The following is a 19,796-nucleotide window of genomic DNA, read 5'->3' as shown; positions in this document are numbered from 1 at the left end:
CCATCTTATTGATTTGACATCTCATTTGAGAACAGTTCTCCAGTGACAGCGGGCAATTTAGATATATGGAATTATACCTGATGAAAATATAGGTAGGAGATAAGCAACATATGTTGAGTAACTCATGCTCAACCAAGAACTGAGCAAGTCTGAAAATTACCTGGGCAAAAGCGTTGGCTCCCTCTGAGAAAAGGAACCTCATTTGGCTGAAAATCATTTTAAAAGCACTAATCATTGTGTTCTTCAAGACTTAAACATGTGAATGTTCTCTATATCCTTATTTAATGCTCAGCAGAACCAAGTTTATGTACAGGAAGGTAAGAAATCCAAGTCTCTAGGCAAATACAGACAAAGTCTAATAGTGCCCTGAGTCTTATAAGTGGAGATTAGGTCCTTTGACCAATGACCCCACTCTCCTTCCCCTCCTACACAGACCCAGTTATAACAGAATTACATCCAGGAGACAAATACATTAAATTTGATCTGCTATTTTATGTCTGGGTGAACACTTGCTAATACTTTTCTAGATTGGACTGGGAGGCAAAGAAGAATATTACTTGGCATCTAGCTCAGTGGTTGGGTGGTAGGATAGGTGGAGGTGTGTGTGTGGGGGGGGTTCAATCCTGGTTGTATTAGGTTTTTACAAACCACATAGTTTTCCTCCTTTCCCCACCACTTCACATTCATAGACATATCAGAATATGAGGTAGTGGGAGGGACCCAGATCGAGAAACCCCTTAGATGATTTTGATATGATTAGCCATCCCTAACTCTACCTCATATGAGAACCATTGATCCACCGTACTTCAAAATGAGCTAGTTCTGGCAGAAGTCTTTTGGGGATTTGTATTTAATTTTATCGTATGACAAGATCTTATAATTCCCTAAAGGTAAAATTATTAGAGATGCACTCTATATATGAACCCATATATGAAACTGGAATCTAAATAAAGCAGATAATTCCAAGGCAATTATTTGCTTCGTGAAAGCCATGTATGGTAATAGTCAAGGCATTTTAATACATTAAGGTTTTATTAATCTATTGCTGCCAAAAATAATGTTTTTCTACTTCCTGAACTAATTCCTAGTTAAAAACTAGGTATTTTCAGAAATATAGTATTGACTTTTTAACTGTTCAATAAAAGTGTTTTACTCCCCCCCAAATAATTAAATAAAATCTTAAAAAAGGGGGGGATGGGAGCCCCTAGGTGGCTCAGTTGGTTAAATGTCTCCCTTCAGCTCAGGTCATAATCTCAGGGTCCTGGGATCAGCCCCAAGGCATTGGGCTCCCTGCTCAGAAGTGGGGAGCCTGCTTCTCCCTCTGCCCCTCCCCCTGCTCTTGCTCTCTCTCTCTCAAATAAATAAATAAAATCTTTCAAAAAGAAGTGTTTTAGTATACTCAAAAGCACTCTACTTAGTTGTCTGAAGCAACTAGGAAAGGTGATGTCCAAAGAAGTCTAAAGAAACATAGAAATTGTTAGAATAACACACCTGCATAACAATAAGTGAAATAAGACTGTATTATCCTTCTGCATACATTTGCTCGAGGCAGGAGAGAGGTACTTAGAAAGGAGGAAGGAGGAAGACAGTGGGAAGAAAGGCCAGTCAGTAAATTTTTATTAACTAGAACTCAGACTATCAGCCAGAATTAACACAATTGGGGCGACAATTTCAGATAAAATAATTCATTTTTGTTGTTGTTTTGTTTTGTTTTTAAACACCTATCATTGATTTGGTAAAGCACCAAAAAGGTTCTTGAGTATATATTAGGGTCATCGTACATTCAACTAAACTTCATGCAGACTCCTAGACCTACATGTGATCTCACATCCAGAAAAATGACTATGACATCCTCAGAGGATGTCAGTTGACTGTGGCAGGAAAATTAGATAGCATTTTAGATAGATTTTCAACAAAAATACTGAAACAAAGCAAAAGTTTCTGATTAACTTTCAGTTAACATTGAGTTAGCCAACATATTCCATTCCCTAAGGCCCTTTTCTGGGGTCAGTTATGATCAGATGAGCACAGCCCACAGCAAAGGCCAACAAATCATACCCATTTCCTATTCTGTGTTCCCAGCTGAAGCTTCTGTCCACACACAGATGTGGCCCGGACATCCCAGGGTTGGTCCCAGCAAGTGATAAAGATAACAGCAAATCCTACCCAAGTACCTTGGGTTTCTACACACCTGGAAGAATTTCATCCCACCAGATGTTCACATAGTCATCTCGGTCAGTTCTTGACTGCTCATGGTAAAGTCCCAAAGCATGGAGGATCTCATGTTCAATGATGGCCTTATAGTCACATCCCAGGCCAACAGAAAGGTTCTGTCCCACATGTTGATCGCCAACCTCAGACCAGCACCTTTAAAGAAGAGAAGAGGGAAATCTTCTCCTGAAGAACTCTCAAGTGGCTGTAATTCATAGGGTTCCAGAACACAAACTTGAAGGAAGTTAGGTTTGATTAAAAAAAGAAATTATCAATAGCATTCTCATAAGCTAATAGTTCAAAATAGGAGACTGGTTAAATGAGCAATATTTCCTGGAGGGAATAATAAGTAGGTTTTAGAACTGGTGGTCCATTATTGAAGTAATAATAGACTCAGAGGCAAATCAATCCTAAGAATGCACCAAGTAGAAAGACATAAAAATCAGCACTCTTTCTCACCTTCACAAACCCAAAGGGCATTCCACAGAATAACACTATCGCTTTTGTATCACAATATTAAGTTGTCTCTGGGTGGTGGCTGTGGTTGATTTAAATTTTCTCCTTTATACTGAAATGAATTTCCACAATTCTTATAATGAGCAGGTGTCAGTTTTATAATCGTGAAAAAGAACCTCATTAAAGAAGCAAGTCCATTTCTTTGGCTGTCAGCCGACGTGCAGCATTACGAAAGCACAGAGCTGGCTGCCTACCGTTTCTGAAGGGCTCCGGGCGAGAAGGACCCACAACTTCCCACAGAAAACAGTGGACTCAGGAACTGCTGGCCGATTCTCCAAATTCCTCATGGTGCAGCCTCTTGCCCCCTTTATTTCCCAACTCTTTTTTGTCTTTCTTCATAAATCCAGCTTTCCACGTCTAGTAAGCAAATCCGGAGCTTTCCACGAATTGTTTCCTTATCTGCTTGAAGGTGGGGAAGAGAATCTATACTCTAACCAGTGCTCAGCAGAATCAGAGATTTGCTCATACTTTTAAATGTGACTGATGCATTCCAAGTTCTTTGGTGATAATCACATTGTCTTACCTGCCATTGTTTTTCCCCCCGGAGACTGCTAATATCATATGCCTTCAAATGCTCATGGACTTGATTTATAGTCAAAGGCAGATCTTAATTATGTTCTAATAATATTTTAAGGTATAATTTACATACCATGAAATTCACCAATTTTAAGAATACAATCAATGATCTTTTGTAACTTCACTGAGCTATGCAAACATCACCGTGATCAATTTGCCCCTCTGACAGTGGCATTTCATTACCAAATTGGTTGACTGTGAAATATCCAAAATCCAGAGGAGCACTTACTATTTATCTTTTTTTTTTTTTTTTAAATCCCTCCTCCAGGGGCGCCTGGGTGGCTCAGTTGTTAAGCGTCTGCCTTCAGCTCAGGTCATGATCCCAGGGTCCTGGGATCGAGCCCCGCATCGGGCTCCCTGCTCAGCGGGAAGCCTGCTTCTCCCTCTCCCACTCCCCCTGCTTGTGTTCCCTCTCTCTCACTGTGTCTCTCTCTGTCAAATAAATAAATAAAATCTTTTAAAAAATTCAAAAAAATAAAAATAAAAATAAATCCCTCCTCCAATGGAAACGTGTAAGTTGCAAAAATGCCACAACTCTGCAGCTCTGAATCTTTTCCCTTGTCTTTCTAAAAGAGCCCAGTTAATGTCCCACTTCAGCGGGACCAGAACCCTGAAGGGTTTGGGGCACTTTACTGCAATTTATTTCCCCAGACCATCTTCTTTCCTCCCCTTTCTCTCCCCTAACTTAAATGTAAGAGAGACACCTCCTGGCCAAAGGCAATAAGAATCTGCCAGACTCAGGTTTTACAGCCAACGTCCCTCAAAGCTGACCTACCTCTTCCTCAAGTACTTGGGGATGGAGTTACAAACTGAAAAGAAGCCCCGAGAATTTTACTAGGAAAAAGAGAACTTTGGGAAAGTGATCACATTAGCTTCGTTCTATTTTTAAGAGGAAAAAAAAAAAGGAAAGAAAAAGTGGTAGCTAAAAATGGAAATAAAAGGGTTAAGAAAATGAACTTCTTTTTTTCCCCTGAAATCCTCAATAAATAATTAAAGGCTTTGGTACTTTCTTGAAGCACAAATGTTGCCAAGGGACAAGATGAAAAGGTCAAAAACAGAGAACCTCTAAAATCTGTGTTCTTGGCGAGGCCCAGGGTATACATTACATGTTTTTCCTTCACGTAAAAAGAAACTGTGCAAATGCTACCGGTTATCGCCACTTCTGTGACCCACAAGAACCTCAGGACATGTCCAGAAACACATTCACTATCTTACTACTAAAGTGGCAATATTCCCAAGCTCAGTGAATAAAGTTACCACTCACCAGTCAATGAATCAAAAAGCATAGAGACATCCTTTATTCCTCTTTCTTCTGAACCCCTCACATCAACTGACAACCAGCTTTTGAGAAGTCTCCGTGTTCTCATAGTTCTAAAATCTATTCCCTCTTCTTCATTTCAACTGCCTCTTCTTTACTGTGGGTCCCTTATTCTTTCTTTCCTTTTTTTTTTTTTGAAAATAAATACTTTATTTATTTTTAAAAGATTTTATTTATTTATTTGACAGAGAGAGAGAGACAGCGAGAGAGGGAACACAAGCAGGGGGAGTGGGAGAGGGGGAAGCAGGCTTCCCGCCGAGCAGGGAGCCCGATGCGGGGCTCCATCCCAGGACCCTGGGATCATGACCTGAGCCGAAGGCATACACTTAACCGACTGAGCCACCCAGGTGCCCCTCCCTTAGTCTTTCTGTCCTGGACAATTGGGACAATTCTTTCATTGGTCTCCTGTCACCAGTCTTGCCCACACATCAATTCTTTATCCACTGTTGCTAGAGTAATCTTTCTAAAATGGAAAACTGAACATATAATGAATCATGCCCTAAACGGTGGATTCCCTCACACATGGTTTATCTGTTACCAGGTTCCTGTTTATCGTCCTGGCTTCATGGCTCACCACTCTGCCCCTTACATGCGAAGCTTCAGACACTCAGAACTGAATGAATTCTCCAAGTAAGCCAGATTCATGTTTATGTTTGCTTTTTACTTCTCTCTCTCTCTCTCTCTTCCTCTTCCTTCTTCTTCCTTCCCCTTTCTCTCTTGCTCTCCCTCTCTTCCCATCCCCCATTTTGTCCTTCCCTCTCCTCTGCCTCTGTGTCCTCTTATGGCCCATGGCACTCCCCTTACCATATATAACTATTTACTTGTTTTTTCTCCACTACCCCCAACTGCCAACTGTAAACTTTGTGAGATCTAAGACCATGTCTCAGGCTTCTTTGTATCTAGAGACTGGCACACTTCCTGGCACATAGTAGGTGAACATAAATTTCATTTTTAATAAAAGTCTGAGCCAAGAAAGCAACTACTCAAGTAAGAAAGGTACTTTACTTGTATCTAAGTGGTCATCACAATTATTTTTTTACTGCTGTTTTTTGCATTTTTTTTTCTTAAGAAGCTAAATCATGTGCTAACTTCCTTCCTCATCTCTGTTATCCATCCATGATGAGGAAAAACACGGACAGAACTAGACAACAAAATCCAGGCAACACCTAGAGGCAGTGTGGAGAACTGCAGCAGGAGGAAATATGTCCAGGTGGGCCCTAAGGACACACACAGGCAGTCACAGCAGATGGTTGCTTTGCTTCCCAACCTCATCTAGCCCAGGTTGGTTGACATAAATACCACTGAAAAAAAGAGCTTATTTCTTGATATACCCTTTATTTCTCCTAGGAAATAAATAACAAAAAACTACATCTAGAACTTTTCAAAGAGGTCCAGCCAGCAAAGCGCCATAATTTAAACTAGTACTGTAAAAAAGGGTGTATAATTTATACTTTAATACACCTGACTTAAAAAATAAAGTACTGTTATTTAAAACATGACCTAAACCCAGGAAAAAAAATTGAAATAAATCTCATGGGGCGCATAAGTATCCAAACAACTCGTTCTCCATCTAGATCATTAAAAATGTTACAGACTTTAAACTCACAGAGAAAGATTTGATTTTGCTTTTAGTTTCTTTCCAGTTTCTTCTTTTGAAAGACATGTATCACTTTTATAAACAAAAGGGTGCATGATTACACACTCTGTAAAATTTCATCCTTACCCATCAAACTTCTGAAATATGATATATGAGCTTTCTCCTTCATAGGGCTTGAAATCCACACAGGACTTGAGGCGGAACATTTCAAAGGCATAAAGAATGGCTCCTTTGGCATTCAGTCCTGCAGAAATCAGTAAAAATATCAATGAGCATTACTTAGATCTTAGATAATATACATAACATAGTTGGAGAAAATCTTGCCCCCACATGAAATCCACAGAGGTCCATGATATATTTTTTGGTAGTAAGCAGATTCCTTGGAAACTAAAACTATAAAAGTAGTCATGTATATAAACATTAAGTGTAAACTTTAAATACATAATGTAAATATACCTACAAAATAAGAATACACTCATGTGTGTGTAGCTGAACAAAATTATAAACTAACTTCCTCATTTCCTCCCTTCCTCTTCCTTATTCAAGTGGAGATCCTGAGTGCAGTACCTCAGGAGAGTCACGCTGCAGAGCAGGAGACAGAAGTGACTGCAAGCCATTTCTGTCTTCTGTGTGAATAAAGCACCTGGAAAGAAGCAGTGAGAATGGTGTTTGCACCAGTCTAAAAAAATACCCCCTCTTGTTGGAGGAAGAGAGCAGAGTTTAGAGAGGTTTATGGGTTCTGGAAGCATAAGGAACACATATGATATGTTACCCTGCTTCCCTGCAAGACCCCTGGAGAGATGGCAAGACTACACAGGGAGCACTGGAAACAACCTTGGAAAAGATTGTTATAACTCAAACTTGGACCCAAAGCAGCAGAAGCCTAATGGACCCGAAGAGGCCAGAATGGTAGATGCTTAGTAACCTGTAAGTTAGGACCAGTGACCAAAGATCAAATGTCTTTACTTTCGCCTAACGTGCACATTGCCTGGCATTGCATGAGACAAGCATGCGGTGGGGAGGAAAGATACTCTAGAGGAACATAGATTACGTTTTACTTCGTATGCATTTTTTTTTCCTCCCATCAACTGACTGAAGGTAGAGCTCTAAGTTAAAAATTAAACTGGTTATACAAAGTTAAATTATATTGGTTGTATATTTGATTTTGTGCATTCTCTCAAAGAGTTCATAATTCTTGACAGTTTACCAAGTACTTACCTTATGTTTTCCTGGCCCTTATTTCATTTAATAAACCACCAAGTTGGAGATTCCACAGTTTCAGATGTCATAAGATTATATTAAGATCATTAAATAAATAATCAACGGAATCATCAGTAAATTACTTGTGGAAACAACACAGATAACAAGAACAAGAGTATGCATTAGGCCCACTGAAGGACTTTCATGAAATTTTACCTATTCTTAGTGGCATCTATAATATGAATATTTGTACCCAAGACAGCTTAGTTGTCACAAAAGTTTAAGAAAAAAGACCAGAGATAATGTAACTGGGGCAAAATATTTGCAAAATACATATCTGACAAAAGACTTGTATCTAGAACATATAAAGAACTCCTACAACTCAAGGGAGAATAGATAAATACTAATTTTTTAAGTGAGCAAACTATTTAAACAGGTATTTCACAAAGGGAGACATACAAATGACCAATAAGTAAACAAAAAAGAAAGTGAAACAACAATAAGTAAACTAAAACAACAATTAAATGCCACTACATGTCCACCAGTATGGCTAAAATTAAAAAGAACAACAACAACGAATATTGGCAAGGATGTAGAGTAAATGAACTTTCATTCATTGTTAATGCAAGTTTGTAAAATGATAGAAGCACTTTGAATGAGATCCAACACTAAACCTATGTCTATATTATAACCCAGCAATTTCACTTTAGATGTTTATATCAGAGACATTAGAAAAACTTATATTCAAAACAGACATGTACAAGAATGTTCGTACTAGCTTTATTCATAATAACTCAAGCATAGACTCAACCCAGGTGTCTATCAACAGGAGATCGGTTGAACAAGCCGTGATATACTGTATTCATGCAATGGAATGCCACTCAATAATAAGAGGGAACAAATTACTGATACACACAACAACATTGGTGAATCTCAAAAACATTTTACTGAGTAATCAAAAAAAGCATAAAATATGATTCCATTTGTATGAAACTCTAGGACAGGCAAAACTCATCTATGATTAAAACAACAAAAAAGTTATTTCTGGAAGGGCGAGAGTACTATGAAAGAACATGGGAGAACTTTCTGGGATAATAAAAGTGCTCCGTATCTTAATAGGAGTTGTATGAATATTTTTACATTGTATAAGTGTAATGTATAAATTACAAGGTATATAAATATTTTAAAACTCATTGAACTGTACACTTAAGACTCCATGCATTTTACTCTATGTACATTTTACATAAAAAAGAATCATAAACAAACATTAAACTTTAGGTAAAGGTACACATGCTGCAGTAATTGGGGTAAAGCATACTGGTCCATGAAATTTACTTTGAAATGTATCAGAAATAGAATGTATTGATAGAAGGATAGAAAGATGGGCAGGTTGGATAGATAAGATAAAGCAAAAGTAGCAGAATGCTGTTTGTATAATGTAGGTAATGAGTATACGAGTGTTCACTGCACAATTCTTTTAGCTTTTTACATATTTAAAATTTTTCATAATAAAATGTGGAAAAGAAAAAGACCATAATTACAGCTTTAGATTTTTTTTTTTTTTTTTTATTTGAGACAGAGAGAATGAGAGAGAGAGAGCACATGAGAGGGGGGAAGGTCAGAGGGAGAAGCAGGCTCCTTGCTGAGCAAGGAGCCCGATGTGGGACTCGATCCAGGGACTCCAGGATCATGACCTGAGCCGAAGGCAGTCGCTTAACCAACTGAGCCACCCAGGCGCCCCCATAATTACAGCTTTAAAGAAGAAAAAAACCTGTTAAATTCTATTCCCAGTAAAAAATGTCCTTCAAAATGAAGGCAATAAAGAAGTTACTTTGGAGAGAGAAGAGAATTTGTTACCAACAGTTTTGTTCTACAAGAAATGCTAAAAAAAGGGGCACCTGGGTGGCTCAGTCAGTTAAGCATCCAGCTCTTGATCTAGCTCAGGTCTTGATCTCAGTGTTGTGAGTTCAAACCCCATGTTGGGCTCCATGCTGGTTATGGAGCCTACTTAAAAAAAAAAAAAAAAAAATTGCTAAAGGAAGTTCTTTAGGCTGAAGAGAAATGACACCACATAGGAACTCAGATCTCCAGGAAGAATGAACAGCACCAGAAACTGCAAGTATAAAAGTAAATATAAAGACTACTTTTCTTCATTAATTTTAAAAGAAAACTGATTAGAGCAAAAAGAAAAATGATAACACTATATTATGAGGTTTATAAAGTATATAGTTGAAAAGTATAAGCCAATAATAGCACAAAATAAAGGGGTATAAATGGAATTATAGTGTTGTAAAATGCTTACATTTTATGCAAAAGGGCACCATATTAAGTCTAAGTATACTGCACATGTTAAGGCTACAAACGGTAATCCCTACAGCAAAGCCTCACAAAATAATACAAAGAGATTGAGCTAAAAGCCACCACACGAACCAAATGAAATATTAAATTATTGGATTTAACCAAAAGAAGGCAGGAAAAGAATAAATAAAAGAAAAAATAGAAGACAATAACTGATAGTTCTAAATCAAACTATATCAATAATTACATTAAATGTGAATAGTTAAAGAGTTTAACACCTCTCTCTCAGTAACAGATAAAATATCTAGAAGCACTATCGACATTTGTAAATTTAAAAACACACTTCTAATTGACCCATGGATTTTAAAAAATTGCAACAGAAATTAGAACATATCTAAACTTTAATAAAGATACAACCATATCAAAATTTGTGGAAAACAGTAAAAGCAGAGCTTCAAATAAAATTTATAGCTTTAAATGCCATATTATAACATTATCTTATTAGAAAAATGAAGGTTTAAAATCAATGATATAAATTTCCACCTTTAATATAAAAAAAGAAGAGCATATTAAACTGGAATTCAGTAGAAGAAAGGAAATACTAAAGACAAGCAAAAAACAACAAAATAGAAGGCAGGGAAGAAAGAAAATTAACAAGTCAAAATTTACTTCTTTGAAAAGAATAATAAATCAATACACTGCTTAAAAAACAAAAACGAAACAAAACAAACAAAAAAGGAAAGTCACAGACTGGGAGAAAATATTCAAGATATCTATCTATCTATCTATCTATCTATCTATCTATCTATCTCTGACAAAAGACTTCATCCATAATATATGAAGTTCTTCTACAAATAACAAAAAGACAAACACGATAAAAAAAAAGCATGATGAGAGTTGAACAGACATTTCATAAAAGAATATACTCAAATGGCCAATAGCACATGAAAATGTGGGAAATATCATTAGTCATTAGGAAAATGCGAATTAAAACCACAGTGAGATTCCATTTAAAACCACCAGAATGGCTACATTTAAAAAAGATTAATACCGCCAATGTTACTGAAAATGTGGAGCAAATGGGACATTGCTGCATTGCTAGTGAGAAGGGAAAATGGTATAGCCACTTTGGAAAACTGCTTGACATTTTTTTACTAAAGGTAAATATATATCTGCCATATGATCAAGCAATTCTATTTCTAGACATTTGCTCAAGAAAATATATATATAAATATACATATATATGTATCTATCTCATGCAGACTTGTACAAGAATGATCATAGCAGCTTTATTCATTATAAAAACCCAAACTTGATACAAACCAATGTCCATCAACTGAAAAATGGATAAATAATTGCCATATTCCTGAGGAATATTACTAAGTAGTAATAAAAAGAATTAACTACTGGTCTGCCACAATATGGAAAAACTTCAAAAACATGTTAAGCAAAATAAGCCAGATACAAAGGAGTACATACTGAATGATTCCATTTATCTATAAATCAGGTAAAACTAATCTATAGAGGGGGGCGCCTGGGTGGCTCAGTTGGTTAAGCGACTGCCTTCGGCTCGGGTCATGATCCTAGAGTCCTGGGATCGAGTCCCGCATCGGGCTCCCTGCTCAGCAGGGAGTCTGCTTCTCCCTCTGACCCTCCCCCCTCTCATGTGCTCTCTCTCTCTCTCAAATAAATAAATAAAATCTTTAAAAAAAAAAAACTAATCTATAGGGGAAAAAAATTAGAATGGTAGTGTCTTGGAGAGGGGTGTAGGGATTGGCTGGAAACAAGCACACGGGCAATTTCTGGAGTTACGGGATATTGGGTTACATAAGTTTATGTATATATCAAAGCCATTGACTTTTACAATGATTTGTATATTTTACTCTGTGTAGATTTAACTTTAAAAAAAGAACTGTATACAAATATGAAACTCTAGGATGTTTGCTTTTTGCAATGGTATGGGCCCAGGCATCTGAACCTTTTTTTAACACTAACGGTGATTCTCATTTGGTGCTACTTGAGAACCACCACTGCGTCCTCACTGCTGCTACCTTATTTCAGGCCACCTGTCTTCTATCTTGCTTTCTTGATCTGTCACCAACTTACAGCTAAAGAGACCTTGCTACTCAAGCTGTGGCCAGCAGACCAAAAACGTCAGCATCCCCTGGGGGATTGTGCAGAATCTGAGACCCCACCCCGGATTTCACAAGATCCTCAGGGGATCCTTATGCACATAAAAGTCTGAGAGGCACTGATTTAACGCCTCACAGAGGCATGGTGAAGCTTAAACCAAATATTAGGTGAAGGCACAGTGTCTGGAATAAATTGGTAATGCAGTAAAGCGTGCCTATGTCTTGATGGAATGGGGAATAGTGCAGGTGCACAGACAAGACGAAAAATTTTAATGGGGAAAAATATGCTCTCAAAAGTTGTTGTTTCTTAAATCACATTCCAATAAATATGGGTGCTCTGTAAATTTGCAAGTGTGCGGGCAACAATGGGGCGGGGTGGGGGTGGGGGAATAAAATCTCTTCTCAAACTCAACAACCAAAAAACAAATAATCAAGTCAAAAAATGGGCAGAAGACATGAACAGACACTTCTCCAAAGAAGACCTACAAACGGCTAACTGACACATGAAAAAATGTTCATCATCATTAGCCATCAGGGAAATTCAAATCAAAACCACGCTGAGATACCACTTTACACCAGTTAGAATGGCAGAAATTGACAAGGCAAGAAACAATAAATATTGGAGAGGTTGTGGAGAAAGGGGAACCCTCTTACACTGTTGATGGGAATGCAAGTTGGAACAGCCACTTTGGAAAACAGTGTGGCGGTGCCTCAAAAAATTAAAAATAGAGCTACCCTATGACCCAGCAATTGCACTACTGGGTATTTACCCCAAAGACACAGATGTAATGAAAAGAAGGGCCATATGCACCCCAATGTTCGTAGCAGCAATGTCCGCAATAGCCGAACTGTGGAAAGAGCCAAGATGCCCTTAAACAGACGAATGGATAAAGAAGATGTGGTCCATATATACAATGGAATATTACTCAGCCATCAGAAAGGATGAATACCCAACTTTTACATCAACATGAATGGGACTGGAGGAGATTATGCTAAGTGAAATAAGTCAAGCAGAGAAAGTCAATTATCATATGGTTTCACTTATTTGTGGAACATAAGGAATAGCATGGAGGACATTAGGAGAAGGAAGGGAAAAATGAAGGGGGGCGGAAATCGGAGGGAGAGACGAACCATGAGAGACTATGGACTCTGAGAAACAAACTGAGGGTTTTAGAGGGGAGGGGGTGGGGGGATAGGTTAGCTCAGTGATGGGTATTAAGGAGGGCACGTATTTTATGGAGCACTGGATGTTATACGAAAACAATGAATCGTGGATCACTACATCAAAAACTAATGATGTACTGTATGGTGACTAACATAACATAATAATAATAAAATTAAAAAATAAATAAATAAAACCTCAAATTTCAAAAAAAATCACTGAGAACAACAGCATTTGTTTATAACTAGCTCTCCTCTAGAAAAGGGATCAGCACTGATAACAGTGATGGAAAATATTGAAACATAAACTCTATCTCCTGCGAGTGGGAGCAGCCTAACAGCGCATTAAGATTGAGCAAGCTTGTCCCCATTTCCCCTCTCCTCTGATCTTCCCCCATCCGTGTGGGATGGGCCTCGAAGGCTTTGCATCATCACGGCTGCTCAGCTGTCAGTCACCTGCTTGGGGTCAGCCAGTGTCCACACGTGGCTTTGAATATTTATTTATTTCCCCCAAGTATTATTTCCAACAATTACTGAACTATAACTTAACCAGTCTTCTATCTTGAGAGAGAAAAGAACTGAAATTATTAATACTGAGGAACAAGGACCCTGAGCATGTGAAATATAGACTTTTCTATTTCTCAAAAGTGTGGAATGTTTGTCTCATAACAAAAGGGGAAGCAATCAGTATGCTGAAAATATATTTAGTTTCACTTAAACAAAACTATTATTTAAAGCATAATTTTTTCGTGGTTGTGAAACCAAATAATGTTTCATTCTATTTTTGTTCTTTATGGTGTTTTTGGTTTTATTAACATGTTAATGTGGTCTGTACTTTTAAAAATTATTATTTGATACTCTGTAATTTTTAAAATTACTATTCGATGCACTGTATCTCAGACTCGTTAAGCAGCATTGGGTCAATATAATGTTATGACTTTCATTCCATGGGATAAAGAATTATCAGGGCTTGGAAACCCCCATATGCATTGGTGTTACTCCCAATCTGAAGCCAATGAACAGGAGTGGGGGTCAGTAGAAGAGTAAAATCTAAAACTCCTAATTAAAACAATTAATATTACCCAGATTGTCAGCCAGAATGTAAGGAATGGGGAACTTCCACCTGGTGTTAGGGTCTCTCAGGCCATTTCTGGAGTTCTGTGAAAACAAGGCAAAGACGAAAACAATGAATTGTGGATCACTACATCAAAAACAATGGAAGGTGAGTCCTCCAGGCCCCCTGACCTCCTCCTTCACTAAACTTTAACACCACAAACAACCTATCATACAATTCAAACAATAGCATTTGTATTCTGATTACAAAAGCAAAACAAGTTCATTACAGACAATTTGGAAACTTCAGAGAAATTATTAAGAACAAAACTTAAAAGATCTGAAATTTCCAAAAACTGAGATAGCCACTTTAAACATACTGGTGCATTTCCTTCTCTCATTCTTCACTTACTAGGAAAATTGGGTGAACAAGTAATGTGATAATTATAGATTCTTTTGTCCTGTGTGCTAATTTTTCATCTGTTTTTGTCATCATCAACCACAGTGGAAGCCCTTGTGGGTACAGATGATAGATTAGATTCTTTCATGTCCTCCACAGTGCCTAGCACAGGGCTGGACAAACAGAGCCTCCCAGTCATAAAAAACAGCCAGTTCTGAGGAATGTTACTGTGTCCTTGGCAGGTACTCACTCGCAGGAGGATGTCTCCTTGAAAGAGGTCCAAGCCCGCAGCTAGACATAGATTAAAAAAAAAAAAAAAAGGAAGAAAGAAATATTTGAATGAGCATTACTAAAAGGCATTTCTCATAATAAAATTAATATTTTCCATTGTAAATCTTGCCTTGTTAATCTTTGGTTGAAGTCTTTTTGAAACAATGCAAAATTCTCTCTAATTGAGTAAATGTAAATAGCCCATCAATATCACGTATTATCACATCCTCTGTCTTCATTTTGGAATAAGAAACCTTGTCCAAGAATCTTAAAAGTAAGAAATGAGTTGGAAGAGATCTTTTGGATCATTGACTCCAAACCTCTCATGCTTTAAGGGGGCACAAGGGAGTCTTGAGACAGGAAGTAATGCACGCGAGGTGGTCAGCAGTTGAGTGGGCTTAAGAACTCCTGACTTCCTATCCAGGGCCCTTTCTGCTATTATTCCATCCTTCTTTGTGACTCTAGGTAAATGGGTTGGTTTTGCTCTGTCCCATGAAAAAACACTGGTACCCTCCGAAGCCAAGCTCAAGATAACGCCCTTGCAATAAAGACCAGGCAAATATGGATAGATCCACTCAAAAACTGTATCTCCAAATATCTGTTATCAGGAGCTTAGCATAATAAACTTTCCTCCCTTATGGTATTCCTTGATTCTGGCCACATAGTGTTTTTGCAAATAGAGTTCTTAAAAGGGAAGATCCTTGTGGGAAAAATTTATGAACATTTAAAAGAATGTCTCTTCTTATGACAATCTTCATGTTTGACAAACAGCCTTCCCTGTAAATCACAAAATACTTCAAACAGGGTCAGTGGATCATACTTCATTCTGAGAATAGCACCTGATTTACAGCTGGGAAATCAAGCTAGAGAGTTATCACCACAGCCTCACATGGTAACAGAGGTCTCATTTGGCAAAGCTGAGGGCTCATTCACGGTAAATGACCCCACTGGGGGTTTAGGTATTGGGAGAAGTCGTGGTTTCACTTGCTAATGACTAACTAAGGCATCGCGATCCCTTTCCCCATGCCCATATTTCTTAACTTCCATAAACCTAACCTATGAATATGATAGTGGCACAATTAAACAAAGACAAATAACATTGATATGACTGCCCCACGGGCAGTAGGAGCCAGGTATTGAATTGCTTTTTCAGTAGGGGTAATATGTGCCCGTCTATCCACACTCTGGCTCAGGCTTATCATGAACAAACACATGCATTTTCTGACACTGGCCTGGATTCGGGATAGAGGTGAGAGCTGGGCTCTTCTAGAGTGATATGAACAAGCTCATTCAGACCTTGGCCCCCAGGTTGGTCAGTGTAGATGGGCTCATGGAGGGTAAGAGAGTGCAGCAGTGGGTTGGGGGGGGACACTTCCCAAAGAAGCATATATCCATTAAAAATAAGCCTCAGGAAGGGTGCCTGGGTAGCCCAATTGGTTGGGCATCTGACTCTTGATTTCAGCTCAGGTCATGATCTCAGGATTGTGGGATCGATCCCCCTATCCAAGGAGCCCGCTTATGATTCTCTCTCTCCTTCTCTCTCCCTCTCTCTCTCTCCCTCTGCCCACCGCCCCCCCCGCCCCCATTCACGTGGAAGAGTACATACGCACACTCTCTCTAAAGAATAAAAATTTAAAAAAAAATAAGCCTCAGGAGATTCTCTAACCAATTTGCTCAGGCAGCATATACTTATTAAGCACTTAATGTGTGCTAGACTTCGTTCTACATGCAAGGGATATAGCAGAGAATAAAACAAAGCCCTCAGGGAGGTGACATTCTTGACTGGGGAGGGAGGAGAGACAAACACATAAATGTTGAGTAGCAGATGGTATAACAAGCAATAATAATAATAAAAGAACAGTAGGGGAGAAAAGTGGTGAGGGGTAGGGAGTTTGATATTTTATAAAGGGCGGTCAGGGAAGGCCTCCCTGAGGAGGTGGCATTGAAGCAGAAATCTGATGGCGTGGGGAATAAAGGAAGAGTATGGAGGGCAAAGGCAACAGCAAATAGAAATGAGGCAAGGGGTGCCTGTGTGGCTCAGCAGGTTAAGCATCTGCTTTCAGCTCAGATCATGATCCCATGGTCCCCGCTAAGCCTGGAGCCTGCTTCTCTCTTCTCTCTCCCATCCTCTCTGACAAATAAATAAATAAAATCCTGAAAAAAGAAAAAAAAAAAAGAGGCAGGAAAGCCTTGATGTCTTAGAGCAGCTTTCCAAACTTTAGCAAGAGAATCTCCTGATGGCTTGTTAAACCCAGACAGCTGAGCCCCACCCCCAGGATTTCTCAGTCAGCAAGTCTGGGGCAAGGTTCGAGAATTTTCACTTCTAACAAGTTCTCGGCTGATGCTGATGTTGCTGGTGGGGAGACCACACGTTGAGACTCACCTCTGTAGAGGAATAGCTAGGAGGTCAGGGTGGCTGGAGAACCCAAGAAAGTAGGGGAAAGAGCAGTAAGAAGTGAGATTAGATGGCTGGCCAGGGTCAGCTCATCTCAAACTTTCATGTGCAGGGAATCAGCAGGGGTCAGTCAACATGGAGGTGCTGATTCTGTAGGTCTGAGATGAGACTGAAGATGCTGCATTTCTAGAAAACTCTTAGGTGGTATAGGTGATACTGGCCTATGGAACACACCTTGGGAATCAAGGTTCTAGGGCTTTTGTTCTGTGTTGGACGAGATGTCAATCAGTACTGGCCAGTGTTGAATGACGAAGACTGGATAAGAGAAGTGACATGGCCTGAATCCTATCAGAAGGAGAGTTCCGTCCCCTCCGAGGAATAGCCTGTGTGGGGTGAGGGCAGAAAGGCAAGAGCAGTTACGAGGCTGAAAGAACCTGACCAGGCCAGATGGCTTAGAGAGGAATAGGAAAAGAGAAAGTGTTGAGAAGTCGCAACCCATGATACAATTTGATGGTAGATCTAACAGTATTTGCTGATAGACGGTGTGTACCTTGAGAGAAAGATAAGACTCAGAGGTTCTGATCCTTCAGATCTAGAAGGGGGAAATTGCTTTTACTGAAATGAAAAGACTGAAAGCAACAAATCTTGGGGTAGAAGGTTAAATTGTGAGGCATGGAGAGAAGACAGGGAAAAGGTGACAATTCCCTCTCTGTGATTTTTCCTGAATAGTTTTTGTGATATAGGATCTGGCTCTGTGGCCAACCCTAACAATCCTGGTAGCTGGGTTGGGATGACCTAAAAAAGAGAAAAAAACCCACATGGTAAAATTTCTTCATCAGAGTCACAGCTCAGAGGGATTGGTGGAGAAGAAGCATAAACAATGATTCTAAGGTAAAAGAATTCTTTGGTCTAGACAAATTAGGATGAGATCGTAAATCTCATTCTAGTCCCAGCCCTGCTTTAAACTACAGCAGATTCTCTCAAGTCCATATACCTTGATTGCCTGACACTAAACAGAGATAATTTTATGCCTGGCTCTGAAGTCTTGGGACCCATTCACCCATTTACCTTACCAAACTATTTCTATAAAACCATTTCAAGATTTTCCAATTATGTATCAATGAGCCTGCCTTCCCTGTAAATGAGAAAAAGCCACAGAAGTTCAACCCTTAGGTATGGGTCTTTTCAGTTGTGTAGGCTTCAAATAGCACTGAGCTCAGCGATCTGGGCAGGTCACCTGAACAACAAGGAAATTCCTGTCCCTTCCTGCAAAATGATAACAGTCCTTACTCTACTGCAGTATTTGACAAATAAACATGCAATTGATAGTAAAGCTTTTGTAGACCGTAAGCTGTTTAAGATCATGAATATCTCTGCTGCTTGCCAATCCTAACCAAAGATACCCAGAATGTAAAGGCTTCTCCCTCATCTTAGAAGCAGGATAAGAGAGAGAAAAGAGATGATAACCCAGCTTCTCTCTCCTCTCAGTAATGGACCAGATTGATGGAGTTCCTCAAGAAAAATGTTCGTAGACAAGACATTGAAATGGAAACATCTTTACACTCTTCCCTAAGTCCTGAGCAAACAGGTGTTAATTTATATGATGCACGAGTAGAAGGGCTAGGGTTTTCCCCCCACTAAATGTAACCTTAGGCATATACTACACATGTATACATACATACATATACATGTGTATATGTAGCAAGTGGAATAATCATCCACTTTTTTTTCACTCATTTCAAAATAGAAACAGGAAAACTGACATTTTTATAAACAAAAATCATGTGATGTACTTCTAGATCCATGGAGCACTCACTAGTTCCTCTAGAAAATTTGGTATAACCATCATTCTCTTTCCATATTTCCAGTTTTCAGAAACTCTGTAAATTCTAATGAAGCACCAATAGATATTTCTCCCCTAAAGTTACCCAGTACCCTATCATGAAAGCAAGAGCTTTACAGCAATTGGAGCATAAGATTTAAAATTATTTCAAAGCATTAATAAGGCAGAAATTGAACCCACCTAAGTTGATTTCTGAAATATCCTTCTGTTCATGAAACTCTTCATCATGTACTGTTAAAAGTAGGAAAAAAATTGTTACTGATCTTGCTGAACAAAAGAAAGAAAGTTCAGAAACACTCTGTGCATTTCAATTGATTCTTACCATTTCCTTTAGAGAGATGCTTAATCTGAAAGAAAATAAACATACAGAAAATACATAACACATACTAGAATTAATATTTCTAAATATCCAGAAGAGCAGAACTCTACTTACTGATACAGCTGCTATGTGGGCAAAAAACAAGGTGAAAGAGAGAACACAAGTGGATTTCGTCCAAACCATTGTTGCGAGTGAACAGACTCACCAAAGACACATTGTGATAAATACTTTTTGGACCTTGCCCTGGCTGTCATCTTAGAAACTTTGACCCTCACATATGTACCATGGCATTAAAAAAAAGTAACCAAAGAAAATGTCATTAACACTTTTAAGGGCAGATACCAAGTTTAACATAAAATCTCAAGCTCCCCAGATCTGGGAAATGTTTGAAAAGGTTAATACTGACATGAGCATATAAAAATCAGTAACATTTCTATACACCAGCCATAGCATTCCTCATCTGTTTCACAATAGAAATAAAAATAATCTATAAAATAACCATAAAGT

At 38.6% G+C, this 19,796-nt stretch overlaps 1 protein-coding gene across 1 annotated transcript in view; it reads right to left on the bottom strand.

The window, feature by feature from the left end:
- Positions 1-19,472, bottom strand: part of MEP1A (meprin A subunit alpha) — a 35,113-nt gene extending 15,641 nt beyond the window's left edge. Inside the window, exons 1-7 of the mRNA XM_034990737.1 lie at positions 19,404-19,472; positions 19,293-19,317; positions 19,151-19,201; positions 14,713-14,753; positions 14,092-14,167; positions 6,345-6,462; positions 2,192-2,367 (exon numbers count right to left, since the gene is read on the bottom strand). Coding sequence (XP_034846628.1) covers positions 2,192-2,367; positions 6,345-6,462; positions 14,092-14,167; positions 14,713-14,753; positions 19,151-19,201; positions 19,293-19,317; positions 19,404-19,472 — 556 coding nt within the window. The remainder of the gene's footprint in view (positions 1-2,191; positions 2,368-6,344; positions 6,463-14,091; positions 14,168-14,712; positions 14,754-19,150; positions 19,202-19,292; positions 19,318-19,403) is intronic.
- Between the last annotated feature and the right edge of the window lie 324 nt (positions 19,473-19,796).

The sequence above is a fragment of the Mirounga leonina genome, unplaced genomic scaffold, assembly GCF_011800145.1.
Source record: "Mirounga leonina isolate KUSES-001 unplaced genomic scaffold, KU_Mleo_1.0 Mir_53, whole genome shotgun sequence".
NCBI lineage: Eukaryota > Metazoa > Chordata > Mammalia > Carnivora > Phocidae > Mirounga > Mirounga leonina.
Note: the sequence above shows the minus strand (reverse complement) of the source record. Positions and strands in the feature narration are given on the sequence as shown.